The 19418-nt window shown below is 38.6% G+C and overlaps 2 protein-coding genes across 50 annotated transcripts in view; one reads left to right on the top strand and one right to left on the bottom strand.

Annotated features, from left to right (window-relative positions):
• The window catches only part of PCM1 (pericentriolar material 1), an 84733-nt gene extending 71667 nt beyond the window's left edge, over nucleotides 1-13066 (top strand). For 27 of the 49 annotated variants that reach the window (XM_045454355.1, XM_045454279.1, XM_045454270.1 and 24 more), the window contains 6 exons: nucleotides 122-282; nucleotides 3241-3316; nucleotides 4057-4313; nucleotides 5955-6047; nucleotides 6149-6266; nucleotides 10537-13066. In XM_045454355.1, coding sequence (XP_045310311.1) covers nucleotides 122-282; nucleotides 3241-3316; nucleotides 4057-4313; nucleotides 5955-6047; nucleotides 6149-6266; nucleotides 10537-10634 — 803 coding nt within the window. In that variant the 3' untranslated portion in view covers nucleotides 10635-13066. Of the gene's footprint in view, nucleotides 1-121; nucleotides 283-3240; nucleotides 3317-4056; nucleotides 4314-5954; nucleotides 6048-6148; nucleotides 6267-7516; nucleotides 9455-10536 lie in introns of those variants that run through there. The other 22 variants (XM_045454603.1, XM_045454337.1, XM_045454470.1 and 19 more) reach the window with 1 other exon arrangement.
• Nucleotides 13067-13974: 908 nt separating this feature from the next.
• Nucleotides 13975-19418, bottom strand: part of ASAH1 (N-acylsphingosine amidohydrolase 1) — a 50228-nt gene continuing 44784 nt past the window's right edge. Inside the window, exons 11-14 of the mRNA XM_045454700.1 lie at nucleotides 16625-16756; nucleotides 16397-16520; nucleotides 15914-15970; nucleotides 13975-15012 (exon numbers count right to left, since the gene is read on the bottom strand). Coding sequence (XP_045310656.1) covers nucleotides 14923-15012; nucleotides 15914-15970; nucleotides 16397-16520; nucleotides 16625-16756 — 403 coding nt within the window. The 3' untranslated portion in view covers nucleotides 13975-14922. The remainder of the gene's footprint in view (nucleotides 15013-15913; nucleotides 15971-16396; nucleotides 16521-16624; nucleotides 16757-19418) is intronic.

Genomic DNA, 19418 nt, shown 5'->3' with positions numbered 1-19418 from the left:
CGGTTTGGAAGGTTTCAGATACTAGTTGTAAAGGACTTGTGCGGTGCAGGAATGCAATATGTGGTAGCTGACACTACGATTTAGTGATGGAAATTTACTAGAAACTGTGTGTTAATCTTAGACTTATCCAAAGCTGAAACTCAGGCTTTGACGAATTACGGAAGTGGAGAAGATGAGAATGAAGATGAAGAGATAGAAGAATTTGAGGAGGGACCTGTAGATGTTCAGACTTCACTTCAGGCCAACACTGAAACCGCGGAAGAAACTGAACACGACGATCAGGTATTCTGGTTGGGACTGACACACCTTCCCGGAGTCATCTTCAAGTACTGAAGGCAGCTCCTTTTTAAAGGTGTCAAAATTTACAGCTTCCCTATTCTCACTCTCATGAGTAAACAGACCTCTTTACTATCCTTATTGAAATCCAAATGAAACACTAGTTTAATTTCGTATTTAGCAATGTTTACTTTTAAAGCACTTTAGTCTTTTTTTTTTTTTTTTTTTGTAAAAGGTCATAAAAACTGAGATTACTGCAGAAGAGCTGGATTTTTCATTTATCTTTATGTATTTCCTAGTCATACATGGAAATCGTATGTGACAAAATAAAATCATTCCATTTCTTGCCTCCACCTCATCCTGTTCCACAGGCAGTATTTTGTATGATTTCTTTGGCTCTTTAACTCTATTTCTGAATAATGTGTTTGTATTTATTTATTTATGTATTAGACATTCTCTGTTGACTTCCTGTTATAGCAGGTGAAGCCTTTTAGGTCACTTAATGATTCCTCATGTAATTATATTAATACCGTCCTCCTTGTTTAATTGTGTCTTTAGCTTACATCTGCATTTAACCGTAGATGTAACCAAACTCTATAAATATTACTGCTGAACTAAGCAAATACTGTTTATTGCTTAGTCTTGTACATTTTTTTCACCTGAAATTAATACTTGTCTCAATTTTTTTTTTTTGACCTAATTTCCTTTGACCACATACCCGAGTCTTTGCTCTGCCCACCAATAGCTGTATATACTTCTCAGTACAATTTTCTACATGAACCAGTCTGTCAGTTTTGTTCTTCCTGCTCCATCTTGGGTTGGCTCTTCATTAGACATGCTCACTAGCTAGCAGCCTGGGGATTCCCTTTGTCATTCTTTATTCCATCTGTTTTGAGAATTCAGTCTTGTCATTTCACCTCATTTTGGTGGAGCACATTTCACGTATCTCTCAGAGAAAGAGTGCATAAAAGATAAATATTTTGAGGCTGTATTTATATGTCTAAGAAAATCTTAAATTCCTCCATGTTAAAAATCATTTCCCTCAGATCTTTGAGAGACAACTGCTCTGTCTTCCAACGTCTTCCAGTTTTCATTGCTGCTGTTGAGAAGGCGAGTGCCTTTTGTATCTTTTCCTTCCTACACTGGAGCTTCCCCTGGACTTGTGTTGAAGTTTTACAGTGATGCACATTGTTGTGGGTCTTTTTTTAGTCACTAAACTGGGTACTCAGGGGGTCTGTGAGCAATCATTATCATGTCCTTCATTTTGGTAAATTTTCTTTTTCTGTATTTCTTCCCCACCATTTTCTCTCTTCATTCCTCCTAGAATTAATATTGTCAGACATTATTGGCCCTCATGGTTTAATTTTTTTTTTTAATGTTTTATTTATTTTTGAAAGAGAGAGAGAGAGAGACAGAGTGACAGATTGTGAGCATGGAAGGGGCAGAGAGAGAGGGAGACACAGAATCTGAAGCAGGCTCTAGGCTCCGAGCTGTCAGTACAGAGCCCGATGCGGGGCTCAAACTCAGGAACTGTAAGATCATGACCTGAGCTGAAGTCAGATGCTCAACTGACTGAGCCACCCAGGTGCCCCTGGTTTAATTTTCCAATTTCTAATCTCCTCTCTTCTTTATATTGTCCCTTTACTCTGTTTTACTTTCTGGGAGGTTTTTTGACCTTAATACTTATGTGAATGTCGTATTTTTAATTTCTAAATACTTTTATTTTCTGATTACTTTTTTATAGCATGCTGCTACTTTAAGGAAGCACTGTCTTCTCTTACTCACCTGCAGGCTTTCTTCAAACGCCTGTGGTACCTTTAGTGTTTATATTAAAAAACGACTCAGCATAAAGCAGATTGGGGTTGTTCTGGGCTTCACGGGAGGGCATTTGGGTAGATGGTTAGCTTTTTGATAGAAAATCCCAAATGTTAGTACCTATTGGTATTTTCTTTGGGGTGTTTTAGTTTCTCCCCAGAAGGGTCATCCGTTGTCCTCCTGCCGGGGAGGAGGTAGATTCACCCATTGACGGCTGCTCTTCTGGAGCTTGATGTGGAAATGACGCCCAGTGTCCCATCACTGCACAGACTTCTGCTGAATCCTTCTGTTTTCAGTGTGACATTTTATCCTGTCCTCATTTGTGCTTTCTGCACCCCACCCTGGCAGCCCCGGGTCTGAGGCTCACTAATTCCCTTTACCCAAAATATAATCTCCCATTTTCTATTTGAGTTTGAGGAGGGAACCTGGTGTTTGCGTCTTCTTTAAACGGTTTCAAAGAACCACCAGCACCCCCCTTTTCACCCACAATGTATTCCTTCCTTCCTAGAATCTGGTACTTCCAAGCAAGAGGTGAATGTTACTGTTCTCTCTTCTTGCTGAAGGCACTTTGCTTCATCTTTCTCCCTCCTGCTCACTTCCTCTTCCATTCACTGAACATCTACATACAAACGGATGTCTTTGAGTGTCATTCATGATCCAGTCTGATCTGAAAAATAAATAGTGGAATCCATAACACTCTAGTTCTCTATTATTTTGAGGTTAAGAAGAAAAGGAAGCCTTTTTACTTGGCCATCTTAACAGTGGCAACTATGCCTCCTTCTTGAAACGCTTTCAGAAGATATTTTTTTTTTTTCAACGTTTATTTATTTTTGGGACAGAGAGAGACAGAGCATGAACGGGGGAGGGGCAGAGAGAGAGGGAGACACAGAATCGGAAAGAGGCTCCAGGCTCTGAGCCGTCAGCCCAGAGCCCGACGCGGGGCTCAAACTCACGGACCGTGAGATCGTGACCTGGCTGAAGTCGGACGCTTAACCGACTGCGCCACCCAGGCGCCCCACAGAAGATATTTTTAAATACCCTTGTATGAAGGTCTCAAGTTGGACAAAAACCTTACAGTAGTAACCCATCTCCTATATAGTGGCCATATATTTCAGGCCCTGCTATTAAGACATCACTTTTTCCTTCTAGGTACTACAGCATGACTTTGAAAAATCAGGAGAAAGCAAAAATGTCCCATCAGAACAAGAACCCACTACTAGTAAAGGCAAGAAATCTAAAGTGTTCAATTTTAAGATTATCTAAAGTGCCCTTTATGTGCTTAAAACTAAAACAAAAAACAAAAAAACCCAACTAAATTCTTACCTAATGTAACTTGGAAGGTGTTTTGAACCTGATGTATGTCTTTTTTCCTTCCCCTAAGTCCTTTGTAGAAAACATGAGGGCTTTGTTTCGGCAAACACTTGTTAAACAAGAGTTGACAAATAAACACACAGAAAAAAGTCTTTTTTTTTTTTTTTTCAACGTTTATTTATTTTTGGGACATAGATTGACAGAGCATGAACGGGGGAGGGGCAGAGAGAGAGGGAGACACAGAATCGGAAACAGGCTCCAGGCTCTGAGCCATCAGCCCAGAGCCCGACGTGGGGCTCGAACTCACGGACCGCGAGATTGTGACCTGGCTGAAGTCGGGAAAAAAGTCTTTAAAGAAGACATCTTTAGCTACAAATGTGGGGGATTTTTTAGAATGCCCATTCCTGGATATTATTCATGAATATCCTACTTCATTAGAAATTGGGTGGATTTCAGAAATCTAATTTTTAAAACATCCCCAGATGAATCTGATGAACTAATTTTAGGAACCATTGATAAGGAAAATTTGTAGCTGCCTTCTTTTGGGTTTTAAGTATCTTGATTACTCATTCATATATACTGCCTATTTGGTATAATAGTAAAATTTAATAGCTGTTTCATTACATTAATGTTAAGACTTTCTTTTGATGCCAGATGACCAAGATAGCACTCCTGTGAAACCCTGTTACCTCAACATCTTGGAAAATGAGCAACCTTTAAATAGCGCCATCCAAAAGGACTCTCTTACTACCATTGATTCATCTAAACAGCCTAACCCTTTGCCTTTACCTTTAACTGAAATTGAAACCTTGGTGCCTGCAGTCAAAGAAGTTAAATCTGCCCAGGAAACTCCTGAAAGCTCTTTGGCCGGAAGTCCTGACACTGAATCTCCAGTGTTAGTGAATGACTATGTACGTATCATTTACATTTCATTTCTGTGCGTATTTCTCCATTTCCAACTTAACATTTACAGTCTGTACACAGAACTTTCCTTTGTGTTTAGACTTAGTAACAGCCAAGATGGTTTTCATATTCAAACTGATTTTAAACTTGAACAGAAGGGTGATAGTAAATTAAGATGATTGTCTCAAAACCTAAAAGCTCTTCTTTTTTATAATTTTGAGCTTTAGGCGGCAGTCTTCAGAGTTCATTCCAAGTTTAGATTTGGACAGATGATACATGGGTCACCGTTAATCTCTCACAGTATCCGTGTTTAATATCTTAATTATTTTAGAGCATTTCATAAATCCTTGATAAACCTGAAAGTTCACAGTTTGACAGCAGTAGACTCCTTATCTCTATACAGTAAATGACAGAAAAATATGGTAGCAAATCTATACTTAGGGTGTAAGTTGAGTTTTTACCTTGGACATTTTTGTTTCAATTTAATTTTTATAGTAAGTAGGTTATTTTTTGGATCTCAGATTGTGTTTTATAAACTTGTCAGCAAAAATTAAGGGATTTATAACAATGTACTTTTAGGCCTAAGGAACGTATTTCACTTTTTTTCTTTTAACATCAACTTTCTTCCTAAAGATGTATTTACAATTATGATTTCATAATTTCTCAGCTTATAATATTCCCGAAACATCAGAGTTTCTTAACTGTCTTGATTGCTTTACCACCGTAAAATTTACACCATAAAATTATTTTAAACTCTGAAAGTTACCTGTTAGACTTATTCTTACTCTGATTTGATGAGTGCATAGAGTTGCTATAGGAGGCAGTCAATTGAAATTAAGTTAATGTTTGATTATAGAGGGGACTTGAATTTGAAATTTAGGCCAGGGCCACTACTGAAGGTTCTTGTGCAAGAAAGTCAAATGGCCAAAGTCATGCTTTTTGAAGATGAATCTGATGACTCTATAAGATTTGTTGTCAAGGAGGTGATGTTAGGAAGCTCCCTTACCATGCATAGAGACACCAAGTTCGAGATGAATGAGGGAGAGATGGGTGAGAAATGTTGAAAGAAGAAGAAAAATTTAAGGTTTCCACTTGGGTAATTGGTACAGTGATATCGTTAAAAATCAGAAAGGGAAACTAGGGGAATAAAAGATTTCAGGTTTCAAAGAAACACTGAAGAGATCACAGAAGGGAGTTATTAGATTCATACCTCATGTTTCTCAGCTTCCATAGAGCTGCTATTGAAAGCCTATAAATGTTTACTGATAGTCTGCTAGATACAGTTCTGATGCGTTCCATAATCGTATCAAGAAACCAGAGTTTTTCTTCTGATTATTTTAGCCTTCGGTGTAACTGCTATTTTTTCTTTGAACCTATATAAACTGACTCTTTGTTTTATCAAATGGAGACAGATGTTTGAGACAGATGTGCTTAGTAGTATGTCCACAGCTGCAAGTGCATGGCCCTTGCTGTGCACGCCAGCTTTGTTTTATTCATGGAGTTGAACGCAGGACAAAAACAAATAGGATGGAATTACTGATGTGTACTTATGTCTAAGAATCCACTTTATCTCTTGGCATGGATGACTTTAAAGGCTTAGATCCAGAGATAGAGTGGATTGCCTTCATTAAATATAATTTATCTTACAGGAAGCAGAGTCTGGTAACATAAGTCAAAAATCTGATGAAGAAGACTTCGTGAAAGTTGAAGATTTACCACTTAAACTGACAATATATTCAGAGGTATTTTGCTTTCGTTAATTAATTAAACTTGTCTTCATATAACAAATACTACTGAGATGAAAACTGATTTTGAGGTGTTTTTTTTTGTTTTCATTCCAAAGGCAGACCTAAGGAAGAAAATGGTAGAGGAAGAACAGAAAAACCATTTATCTGGTGAAATATTATGTGAAATGCAGACTGAAGAATTAGCTGGGAATTCTCAGACACTAAAAGAACCTGGTAAGAGTTGCCAATTTCAACCAAATCATATTGAAAAATTAGTGACTCTTGATACCATCGTTTTGTTTTTCACATCCATTCATAGCACTTGGAAGATTTAAGCCAAATATTGGAAGGAAGCATAATTCCGTAAAAAGTCTAGTCCACTGCCGAATTTAGAAATTAGGTATAAAATGGTATTATCAGATAATTTTCTATTTTTAAAATCTTGAATTTTAGCAAGGTAATAGATGCATGTTGTTTAAGAAGGAAAGGTACAAAAGACTTAAGGATAATTGGAGGAGCCCATGTTTTAATTACTGGTTTTTAGTTCTTCTGGATGAGACACTGTTTATCTTTAAATATTATCATTTTAATTTTTCTTAATTTAAAAAGTTCAGACATCTCTTATCTTCCCTATCAAAAGTGAGTATTTAAAGGACCTACCTCTCCTTTCACGATTATCATTTTTGGTTTTTCTGTTTGAGGATACTTTTGTTATTTTAAGTATATATGGTTGGTTGCTCGTTCTATCAGCTTTGGTCATTACTCAGCCACTGCCTCCTTTTCCTCCTGCTTTCTCTATTCAGTTTTACTCTTCTTCTTACATTAAGGTTATGAAAGCAAACACACATTTTATTTTTATAACTATAGTAGTTGAAACTTCTATACTTTTTCTGAAGACCGTTCTGTGTAAGTATGTCTCGTTGCAGAGCCAGGCAGTAGTAATCCCAGATTTCTTTCTGTATCAATCTAATGGCACAGCCCCTGGGCCACTCAGATGAGAATGTGTCTTGCATCAAAATCAAAGGATTTTCTTGTTGTTCTCTGTCCATTCATCAGCCAGTTAAGATTTTTTATTTTTGTTTTCCCTAGAAATACTAAATGTCAAACCTTTAACTGATTTCCCAGTGGTTTAGCCTAGTTCTGCTAGTTGGAGTCTCAAAGCTGCCCCTGCTCAGGGGGTCTGGGCTGAGCCCTTCTGGCCCCACAATGCGCCTGCTTTTAGCGTCCTGGGGGCTTGTTGTCCCCTGTCCTGCTTTCCCTCACAGCCACTTTTCTTGGTCAGGATTTCATCAGTTTTACCGTTTTTTACCTAGTGGAGTTTTTTTAAGAGAAATGAAGTATCTGCTCAGTCTGCTGTCCTCAAACAAACTCTCACCTGTTTTTAAACTACATTAGTATTTTTGTAATAACTTTAATGTAAGAGAACAGTAAATTCTAGTATGTCTTAATTCAGTAATTTATAATGCATTCATTCTGTTTTTCAGAAACAGTGGGAGCCCAAAGTGTATGAGAGGTCTTCAGAGGCTCATCTAACTCGCTTTACATAGTCAATGCATACATGAACATGGCACTAAATAAACGTCTGTTTTGATCTGTATAAAAATGTAAATTAGTTTGACACTGCATTCTTGATACGTGTGCTGATTTCTGCCCGTGGCAGTTTAAAACATCAGAAACTGAATTCTGGACAGATTCAAGCCTTGATACACTGTAGGGTTGTTTTTCTTTTCTTTCTTTTTTTCTTTTTGGTCTTTTTTTTTTTTTTTTTTTTTCCTCTCCCTTTGTGATGTTTAGTATTGTTAAATTTAAGATGTAGTTTTAAATAAAGTTGGACTTATCTGTAAAGTAATCTCTTGGAAATGATGTTGAATTCTAAACAGGAAGTTACTGTTCTGTATGGTTAGGATAGAGAAGAGCAACAGTCAAGAGTTAGACAAATAGACTAGTTAATATAAAGAGCAGCCATTAGGCCAGGCTTCCAGATAGTATGAGTGTTGCTGCTGTTGGGTCTGATATTCTTTTAAATGCCTGCATTGTCTTATTCCTGTGCGAGAATAGGGCAAGTTATAAAGGTATCCAGGATAATGGTGACGTTGTTGCAAAATATATATTAATATTCTGTTCAAATTGGATTAGGTTCAGAACACATGTCCTTAGTACTTCGAACTTACATACTTATCAGATAAATATTTTCCAGAATTCAATTCCTATCTATGTTGCCACAGCCTAAAAAAAAGGTTTTATGTAATTAGGGAGTATTTCTGCACAAACAGGTAACATTATGATTAATTTTAAATGAAAAAGCAAACCCCTTCAAGTAGGGATTACAGAACTAAATTTTATGCAGCAGAATGTTAACTCTCTGTATGCCTTTAGACAAACTTGGCTTTTGAGATACATCTATGAGATTTCTTCATCACTAAGTAAATCAGTTTTTAAAGGTGAATTACCTTTAGATTGCAAACTTGACCTATACCTGAGGGAGGCTTCACCGAGCCTGTTAACAAGCCAACCTTACAGGTTTCTCGAATTAAATATGAAGACTTAATTTCAATTAGTCTTTAAAACTTAATAACAATTATACTGAAACATGCCATAAGAAAGTCATTTCATTGATATTCCTTTAAAATTCTTAGTTGCCTGATACTTGATTGTAAAATTACAATGCTCATCAGGGAGTCTGTTAAGTGAGGATTTCTGAGGACATTTACTGTATTACTAATTAATTTAAATTATATGAGGTGTAGATCTCCAACATTAATAAAACCTATTCCAGAGAGAGAGAGGGGAGGAAAAAAAAAACCTATTCAGAGAACTATCATTCCAGAATCAGGAATTCTTACCCAGTTGGCCTGACTTCTGGGAAACTAAAACGATAGATTATATGGATACTCAAGTTCTATATTTATATGTCTTGTAGACTCCGAACGGAAAGGGGAGAATTTCATATTGGCACACAAGCCAAGCCTTCGTGTTACAGCTCTGTCTCTCTACATGCCTATGAAAGATAGGTATGGTGGAAGAACTGTACTTCTTAGTTATTACTCTAGAAGCTGTGGACCTTATCTAACTTATTTGACTTGTGTTATAGCTGCTGTAACCTAGTCTGTTGTTTTCTATTTGAGAAGATAATTCAGTTTTAAAATACTTGGGGCTTCAGATAACTTGTTTTACATTTTCCTTAGTAACTACTGCTCAGAGGTTAGGCATTCAGGATTCCTGTTTCTTAATTTTTAAGTTGAAAATCTGGTTACAGATTAAAGAGGGAGAAAGGTCAAAATGAGCGAGACAGAATCCTGTGCAGGTTGAGATAATGCTTAAACTAGTGAGCCCACTGGACTGTGCAGGTACTCTTTGTATTTTGTAACATTCACTTTGGGTAAATGCTTTTTCACTGTTAATAAATGTATATCCTCCATACAGCCCTGAATTGCATTTTCATTTAAACTGACATAGTCACTTATGCTTTAGAATTTATTTCAGAGTTATGGCTTACTTGGCAATTTTAAATGTCAAAACAAAACGGAAAAGACATGAAAAAGAGTGACGTATCAACTAGCCAGAGACTTACAGTTGAGACCATTTTTCTTACACTGTAGCTATACTCTGTTTCTTAATTATATCTATTCTATATAGTATATAGAGAACATTTTCATATTCAGAGTTATCCCGTATTCAAATTGGGCCAACAATTTTACAAAAAGTTCTTGATTTGGATATTTTGAAAACAAATCACGTTATCAAGCCTGAATTAGAGTTCTCTCTTAACATACCTAGTGTATAGACAGTCCCCAACTTAATGATGGTTCAAGTTACTATTTTTTAGTTTTACAATGGGGCAAAAGTAATACAGGCATACATTGGTGGCACCTTAGGTGGCTCAGTCAGTTAAGTGTCTGACTCTTGGTTTCGGCTCAGGTCATGTTCTCACGGTTCGTAAGTTTTAGCTCCACATTGGGCTCTGCGGGATTCATTCTCTTTTTCTCTCTCTCTCTCTCTCTCTCTCTCAATAAAGAAACTTAAAAAAAATGATACAGGCATCCACTGGAGATATTACAGGTTTGGTTCCAGACCAGTACAATAAAGCAAGTATTGCAATAAAAGGAGTCCAATGTTTTTGGTTTTCCAGGGCATGTAAAAGTTTATGTTTATACTGTACCCTGTTTCCTGTGCAATGGCATTATATCTGAAAGTTCATACCTTAATTAGAAAGTATCTTAGTGCAAAAAAATGCTAACCGTCATCCAAGCTTTCAGCAAGTTGTAATCATTTTGCTGATAAAGGGTGTTGCCTCAATGTTGATGGCTGCTGAAGGCTGGGGTGGCTGTGGCAATTTCTTAAAGTTTGCCATTGTCTTGACTTCCTTTCACAGATTTCTCTCTAGCACGCTATGCTGTTTGATAGCATTTTCCCAATAGTAGAACTTCTTCCAAAATTAGAGTCAATCCTCTCAAGCCCTCCTGCTGTTTTACTAAGTTTTATTCTTTTCTTGTCATTTCAACAGTCTTCACAGCATCTTCCCCAGGAGTAGATTGTCTCTCCAGGAACCACTGTCTGTGCTCATCCATAAGAAGCAATCCCTCATCCATTCAAGTGTTATGAGAATGCAGCAGTTCAGTCACATCATCAAGCTAATTCTAATTCTCTTATTTCTACCACATCTGCAGTTACTTCCTCCACGGAAGTCTGGAACCTTCATAGTCGTCCTTGAGTGTTGGCATCCACTTCTTTTAAACTCCTGTTAACATTGATATTTTGACCTCTCCCCACGAATCACAAATGTTCTTCGTGGCATCTAGAATGGTGAATCCTTTCCAGGTTTAGTTTACGTTGCCCACATCCACTTCAGGAATCACTCTGTGGCAGCTACAGCCGTACAAAAGGTATTTCTTCAAAAGTAAGATTCTAAAGTCAAAAATACACCTTGATCCATGGGGTGCAGAAAGGATGTTGTGTTAGCATGCATGAAAACAACATAAATCATGTACGTCGCCATCAGAGTTCTTTGGTACAATGTTAATGAGCAGTAATATTTTGAAAGAAATTTTTTTTTCTGAGCTGTTAGGTGTCCATCATGGGCTTAAAACAGTAAACCATGTTGCCAACAGATGTGCTTTGTTTACAGAATGGCCTGTGGGCATTGGCTTCAACTTAAAATCACCAGCTTCGATAGCCCCTAACAGAGTCAGCCTGTTCTTTAAACTCTGAAGCTAGGCATTGACTTCTCTCTAGCTATGAATGTCTTGGATGGCATCTTCTTCCAAAAGAAGGCTACTTGACCTGCACTGAAAATTTGTCGTTTAGGGGCACCTGCGTGGCTCAGTCGGTTGAGTGTGCGACTTGGTTTCCGCTCAGGTCATGATCCCAGGGTTGTGGGATCAAGCCCCACATCAGGCTCCTTAAGATTTCCTCTCTCCCTCTGCCCCTCTTGCCCACTCGCACGTTCTCTCTCAATTAAAAAAATATATATATTGTTTAGACACCTGCATCAGTTACCTGGATAACTTGCTACATCTTCTACATCAGCACTTGCCACTTCATCCTGCACTTTTATATTATGGAGAAGGCTTCTTTCCTTAAATCTCATGAACCAATCTCTGCCAGGTTTCTACTTTCCTGTTGAAGCTTCCTCACCTCTCTGAGCCTTCACAGGATTGAAAAGAGTTAGGGCCTTGCTCTAGATTAAGCTTTTGCTTAAGGGAATGCTGTGGTTGGTTTGATGATCTATCCAGACCACTCAAACTTTCTCCCTATCACCAATAAGGCTGTCTCGCTTTATCATTCATGTGTTCACCAGAATGCCACTTTCAGTTTCCTTCAAGAACTTACTTGCATTCACAACCTGGCCTGCCCGTTTGGCGTAAGAGGGCCAGCTTTCAGTCTTTCTTGGCTTTCTATGTGCCTTCCTCAGCGAGCTGCGTCATTGTGAGCTTCTGATTTAAAATGACAGACACAGCAACCTACTTAATGGGAGATTTGTCAATGACGTAACCAATAAAGAGTTAATATCCAAAATATATGTAGAATTCCTAAAACCCAATAGCAAAAAAAAAAGATTAAAAATGTGTAGACGATCCGAAAAGACATTTTTCCAAAACAGACATACAGATGCTCAGCATCACTAATGACAGAAATGCAAATAAAAACCACAATGAGATAGCACTTCACACTAGTCAAAGTGACTAGTATCAGAAAGGCAAGATGTAACGTGTTGGCAACCATGTGTAGCAAAGGGAACCCTCACGCACTGCTGAGAATGCAAACTAGTGTACCCGCTGTGGAAAACACTGGAAAAATTAAAACATGACCCAATAATTCTGCTACTGGCTATTTACCCAAAGAACAAGAAAAAGAAAACACTAATTCAAAAAGATACATGCACCCCTATGTTTACTGCAGTATCATTTACAATAAGCTAACATATGGAAACAACAAAGTATCCATTGATAGATGAAGATGTGGTGTATGCATGTATATAAAACGGAGTATTACCCAGCTGTAAAAAAGAATGAGATCTTAACATTTGCAACAACAGGGATGAACCTAGAGGGTATTCTGCTAAGTGGAATAAGAGAAAGATAAATACCATGTGATTTCATTCATACGTGGAATCTAAAAAAAAAAACCCCGCCCCCCAGATTTGTACATATAGAGAACCTGTGGCTGCTAGAGAAGGTGGGGGTGGTGGGGAACTAAGGGGATTATAAGAGGTACAGACTTTCCAAGGAAAAAAGAAAGAGATGTATGGTTTACCTTGCATTGGAACCCTTAGAAGCCACTGTAAAGTTATTAAGTGGGCTGGGGCGCCTGGGTGGCTCAGTCCGTTAAGTGTCTGGACTTCAGCTCAGGTCATGATCTTATGGTTCGTGGGTTCGAGCCCTGAGTCGGGCTCTGTGCCGCTGAACACTCTGGTCAGAGCCTGGAGCCTGCTTTGGATTGTGTGTCTCCTCTCTGCCCCTTCCCCGCTCAAGCTCTGTCTCCGTCTGTCTCACAAAAATAAATCAATGTAATAAACAAGTTATTAAGTGGCCTAATTTCAAGACTGTTGTGCCCTGGGGTATAGGGAGGCCCAGGGAGAGAGATGGGCGAATGGCCAGTGGGTGGATCACCATATCAAATCCAATAACAATGAAAAAGTCTGAAATGTTGTACAAATTATTAAAATGTGACACAGCACAAAGGGACCAAAAGCTGTTGGAAAATGACACCAATAGACCTGCGTCAATGACGCGGGGTCGCCACAGACCTCTTTGTGAAAACACTATCTGTGAAGGACGGTAAAGCGACATATAGGAAAACCAGGTATGCATGCCATCCCATTCACGTGTCCTCTCCAAGTTAAGCCAGCAGTGGGAACCACTGTCGGCATGTTGGTAAGCACCCTCCCGGTCATCCTTCTACACTGTAGACACGAGGACATACACAAATAGGCTTATACTCCGTTTCCTAATTTATAACTGCTTTGTTGCCACTAAACAATGCTACCTAAAACCTCCATGCTAGTTGTTTCCTCCATATTCTCTGATGAGGCCTGAGGAATTGGGTCTGAAACAGCATCTCACCTATTTATTATAAATATCAAAAGGACGGCTATTATTTCAGGAAAAAATCCAAGTTTGCCTCATTTCATTTTTATCAGGGGCAGAATTGGAAGTTTAACACAAATCCTCCTGTAATTCCTCTAGCCTCACTAAGCTAACATGAGCATCACTACAGTTTTGTGGAAGCACCTCCTCCTCCCAGGAGAAAAGTAGCCTTTGGACACCTACACACTGTTGACAGCACTGGGTTGAGACGAAAGGATTAGTCACGTCAGCTAGTGACCAGTGAGTCTTAAGTTGAAGAACCCACCTATACAAGCCTTGTAACTGAATTCAGGTATGTTCAGCTTGGATCTCCAGCACGTAGGTCCACACTGAGTCAGCACACGTGTCTGCCAACACTATTTCCAACGACTGTTTATTGAGCGTCATGAATACAAGTGACATCATACAAAATGAAGTGGATACAGTCTCACCCAACTGGCATGCACTTCACAGTTAATTGTGTGAAAGTTTGAAAGGTTAACACATTCCATCAGCGCTTTTCATAAACAGATTTCTGAAAGACATTTTTAGTAAGGTTTTTAAGAAATACACGATCAGAAGGACAAACTAAAAATGTATTAAGTGAACAACATTTGTGAGAGTTTATGGATTCACCTCTCGATTTCCACAAGGCTTTGACCTGTTTACTACTACCTCACAGAACCTAGGACTCAGTTTTTGAAGTTAACAAATGCCTGGAGTGACTGGGAGGTAGACTAATCATGAAAAAGGGAACATTTCAGTTCTGTGTACAAAAGGCTGCCTTCACATACGGATTACTTCATGAACCCCAAAAAAGTACTTCTATTCAGGGTCAAAGGCTCCGGTACTACTGCCTGTTAAGAGAACTACACAGGTGGATGTCTGTCTCCTCCACATTGCTGTCAAAAACAGCAAAGACCAGGGTATGTTAATTTGAATAGAATCGGAAGGAAAAGACTGCTATACGGAAAACCATACCAATATGTGGATTAAAGTGAAAGATGGAATGGTGTACAGATGTGCCCGAGTCAATGCCCACCGGGACTCTTGCTTTATATTGTGGAGGTGGGCCCCACGAGGTCCCTGTCCCCAAACGTCCAAGTGGAGTGAAACAGCAAATTCTAGGTGATTGGTTTCTGTAACGAAGTTAATCGTAAATGAGAGTAATCAACTGTTAGGGCAAAAATGGTCTGTGGACTCATGCCCCAAAGAGAAACTGCCCCGAGTCTCGGTCTTGGAAGGAGGTCAGACAGCCGTACTACTCGGACACGGGTGAGTTTCCACCTTCATGCCACACAGCATTCTAGACGCCGGGTGTGTGCTCACCAACCTATGCAAGGGTCTGGGCAATCCCGCAGGTAAGTTTCGTATTGACTTTTGGTAACATCCATCAGGGTGGTGAATACAGTCAGCTGAAAGAAAAGGGACTTTTATTTGAAAAATGTTTCCAATTCAACGATGTCCTGACTTACATTAGCATTTCCATACACGTCGAGTTGCTTTATGAAGCTACTTAGTATAAAATAGTGTATAAACGGTATGCATACAAAGATACAAAAATAAATACACAAAGAACCAAATAGTTAATAAGTTAATATTTACATCTCACCACTTAAGAATGCCACAGCAAAACAATAATAATTGAAACAACTGCCTTCAATAGAACCATTACTCCAGGTCATGAATATAAACAGGCTCTGGAGAGAATCCCGTTAATTCCTTACAAGATCTGATTCCTGAGTAGCACGCTGCTTCACCACCAGTGCTGTAACACCCCACGTCCTCAGCTCACGCAGAGCCTGATGGTTCCGTGGAGGATAAACAGCCTGGCTGTGGCCATCCTTATCCTTAATGCATCTCTAACACAGCGGGGGAAACTCAGGCACGAAGCTCCATCTGAAAACAGACTTCAGACTTCGTTGAGTTCTAGGTGCTAATTGTAGTGTACAGTGTGAGATTTCTGACAGGGAGAAGTCGAAGGTAAAAGGCTGTATTTAACTGAAACGTCATGGAGGTAAAACCAGAAACCATACTCTGATCAGTCTGGACCTCAAACCACACTAATCAGTTTGTCATATCCCAGGAGTGACTGTTTTAGTCACACAAAAAACATTTTTAAAAATCAACCTTAAGCAGAACATGACTTGGGGGTTCTAGCTCTGACTGGTCCATGATAACAGGGAAAGATAAAAACACAGGCCCAGGTTATTTCCCTAAAAGTAAATTATATACATACATGTTTTAAAAATATGAAATTACAATAAAAATTTATTAAAATTAAAAATTATAAATATATATATATTTTAAAAATACCTTGTTGAGGACAGGTTTTGTTGACAGGACATCATATATGGTCGCAAATGAGATATTCTAAAACACAGAAGTAATTTTGTTCATTAAGTTAAATGCTGATGTCAGGAGGGTTATCCACACAATGGGCTATTAGAAACAAAGGCTTTCTTCAGTCAACCTCCCAGAAACCCCTAAAAGAATTTCCTTTGGGGTCACTGTTAGAAGAGTTAATGGTTCTAATGAGTCACTTTTTCTCTCTCCTCCTGCCCTCTTTAATTCTTGTCATTCAGCTACAGAGTGGTGTCCCAACATTAGAGTAAAAAGGCAAGTACTGTAAAATTTTGCTCTTTCAATTCAAAACGAAACAAAAACTCAGTACAGATTGTCCAGAGATACTGAATAACAGGAAGTTTATAAGTTCCTCAAAGGCCAAAGAAAAATGCCACAACTAAGATAATCTTCAAACGTCACCATTTATTTCTACATAGGACATTGTGACTGTACCTCTTGAGTTGTCCGGTTTAGGCACATCTTTGCAGGCGTTCTGCGATCATCGAGAAAGAAAGGACTTTTCCAACGGTCATAATTTGTTTGTAGCACATACCATCTATCCTGCTTGGGGTTGAGTCTAAATACAAACAGAGATTCTGACTAGGTTTCATGCCTTAAACCTGTAAATATGTCAGTCTATGCTTTAGTTTCTACTTATTTTGTTTGAACAAATGTACTTACTCATATACATCCAAAGATTGTGTTCTATCTCTCGTAATCACACAACCTTCCCCAGACTTGTTGCCTCCCAGGATAAAGTATGCTGGGGCCAATATCTTAGTTTTCGTCAATATATTCTTGGCTTCTTCATAACTACATAGAAACATTTAAAAAAAAAAAAGTAAACAGTTAGTGGACTTGGAATGAAAAATATTTAGTTGTGGAAACTAAGGGAAAACAAAAGTATCTGAGAAACATATTCTTTTATTTTCTTCTTCTTTTTTTAATGTTTACTTATTTTTGAGAGAGTGAGAGACAAAGCATGAGTGGGAAAGGGTCAGAGAGAGAGAGAAAGGGAGACAGAGTATCTAGAGCAGGGTTCAGTCTCCGAGCTGTCAGCACTGAGCCCAACCCGGGGCTCGAACCCATAAACGGTGAGATCATGACCTGAGCTGAAGTCGGACACTCAACTGACTGAGCCACCCAGGCACCCCTATGCCTAGCACTTTTTAAATAAACAAGCTCATTTGCTTTAAACGCGCGTACACACACACACACACACACACACACACACACACACCATGAACTCCCTATGAATGTCAAAGGTTAACCTAAGAAATTCTGAAATAATTATTCAATGTAGCTAGAAAATATTTTTCTATTTTAATATGAGCAATTTAAAATAAACTACCAATACATTAAAACGATCGTACACTATACTCAAATGGTATTTATTACAGGGGTGCAAGAATGGACCGACATCAACACATCAATGTGTTTCACCACGGTAACAAAATGAAGGATAAAAAGCATATCATCATTTCAACAGATTCAGGGGAAGCACCTGACAGAATTCAACATCCTTTCATGATAAAAACTCAACAAGGTGGGTATCGGGGGAACATATCTCAACATAATAAAGGCCACATAGGACAAACCCACAAGTAACATCGTAGTCAATGGTGAAAAGCTGAAAGTTTCTCCTCTAACATTAGGAACAAGACAAAGATGTCTACTCTCACCATTTTTATTCAGCACAAGTACTGGTAGCCCCAACCAGAGCAGTTAGGCAAAGAGAAGAAATAAAAGGCATTTAATTCAGAAAGGAAGGAGTAAAACGGTCACTATTCACAGACGATATGACACTCTACACAAAAACCCTAAAGACTGCACTAAAAAACTGTCAGAATAAATGAACTCAGCACAGGTACAGGACACAAAATCAATATACAAAAATCAGTTGCATTTCTATACACTAACAATGAACTACCAGAAAGAGAAATTAAGGACAAGATCCCATTTACAAGTGCAACAGAAAGAATAAAATGTCTAGGAAGAAACTTAACCCAGGAGGTGAAAGCCCTATATACTGAAAACTATAAGACACTGATAAAATAAATGGAAAAAGACACAAACAAATGGGAAGATATTCTATGCTCACGGATTGGAAGAATACTCTTAAAATGTCCACACCATCCAAAGCAGTCTACAGATTCAGTGCAATCTCTGTTGAAATTTCAACAGCATTTTTCACAGAACAAATAATCCTAAAATTTAACTATAAGAATCCCAAGTACCCAAAGCAATCTTCAGAAAAAAGAACAAAGCTGGAGGCATTACACCTCCTGATTTCAAACTATATTTTAAAGCTGTAGTAATCAAAACAGGATGATATTGGCATAAAACAGACAGACAAATCAACAGAACAGAGAGCCCAGAAACAAATCCGTGCATATATGGTCAATTTACATTAACAGAGCAAATAATACACAATTGGGAAAGGACAGTAACATGCAAAAGAATGAAACTAGATGACTACCTCACACCATACACAAAACACAACTCAAAATGGATTAAAGAACTGAACATAAGACCTAAAGCCATAAAGCCAGAATAAAATATAGGCTATAAAGTCCATGACATTAGTCTTGGTGATGAATTTTTGGATTTGACACAAAAAGCAAAGGCAACAAAAACAAGTGGGCCTGTATCAAACTAAAAAGCTCTGTACAGCAAGAAAACCATCAACAAAATGAAAAGGCAATCCAGTGAAAAGGACAAAAGTATTTGCAAATTTTATATCTGATAAAGAGTTAATATACAAAATATGTAAAGAACTCATTCTTTTATGATCCTTAGGCTCAACTCTAACATCATGGGGTGGTTCCCTATACCTAACACCAAGAAATTCTTGGACATCCTCAAGTGTCCAAGAGTTCGACTCAATTCGGATACTATCTATACACAGATAACATTGGATTCACTTGTTAAGGATTCAACTGATAAGACTGTACTCCATCCCTAACTTCAGACGTCAGTCCTAAGCCCCATCCAGCCAGTTGTAAGCATTACCTGTGCCTCTAGCTGACTGGCTAAGACTGGAGGTTCCCACAAGGCCCTCTTTAGCTTCAATTAATTTCCTACAGTCGCTCATAGAACTCAAGGAAACGTGTACCAGTTTATTAAAGGATATGATAAAGGATACGAAGCAAGAACCATATAAAGAGATGCATAGGGCAAGGCAGGTGAGAAGGGCACAGAGCTTCCATGCTCTCGGAGTATGCCGCTCTCCCCAAAATTCTGTGCTCACCAACCCAGAAGCTCTCCAAACCCTTTCCTTTTGGGGTTTTATGGAGGCTCCATTACATCAGCATGACTCATTAAATCACTGCCCAGTGGCAACTGATTCTACCTCCAGCCCCTCTACCCTTCCCGGATGTCCGGTGGCCCTGAAAGTTCGAACCCTGTAATCGATGGCTTCCTTCACAGGCCACCAGGCCCCACCCTTTGGTGCTTTCCAAAAGTTGCCTCATTA

Source organism: Leopardus geoffroyi, chromosome B1 (assembly GCF_018350155.1).
Source record: "Leopardus geoffroyi isolate Oge1 chromosome B1, O.geoffroyi_Oge1_pat1.0, whole genome shotgun sequence".
Lineage (NCBI taxonomy): Eukaryota > Metazoa > Chordata > Mammalia > Carnivora > Felidae > Leopardus > Leopardus geoffroyi.
Note: the sequence above shows the minus strand (reverse complement) of the source record. Positions and strands in the feature narration are given on the sequence as shown.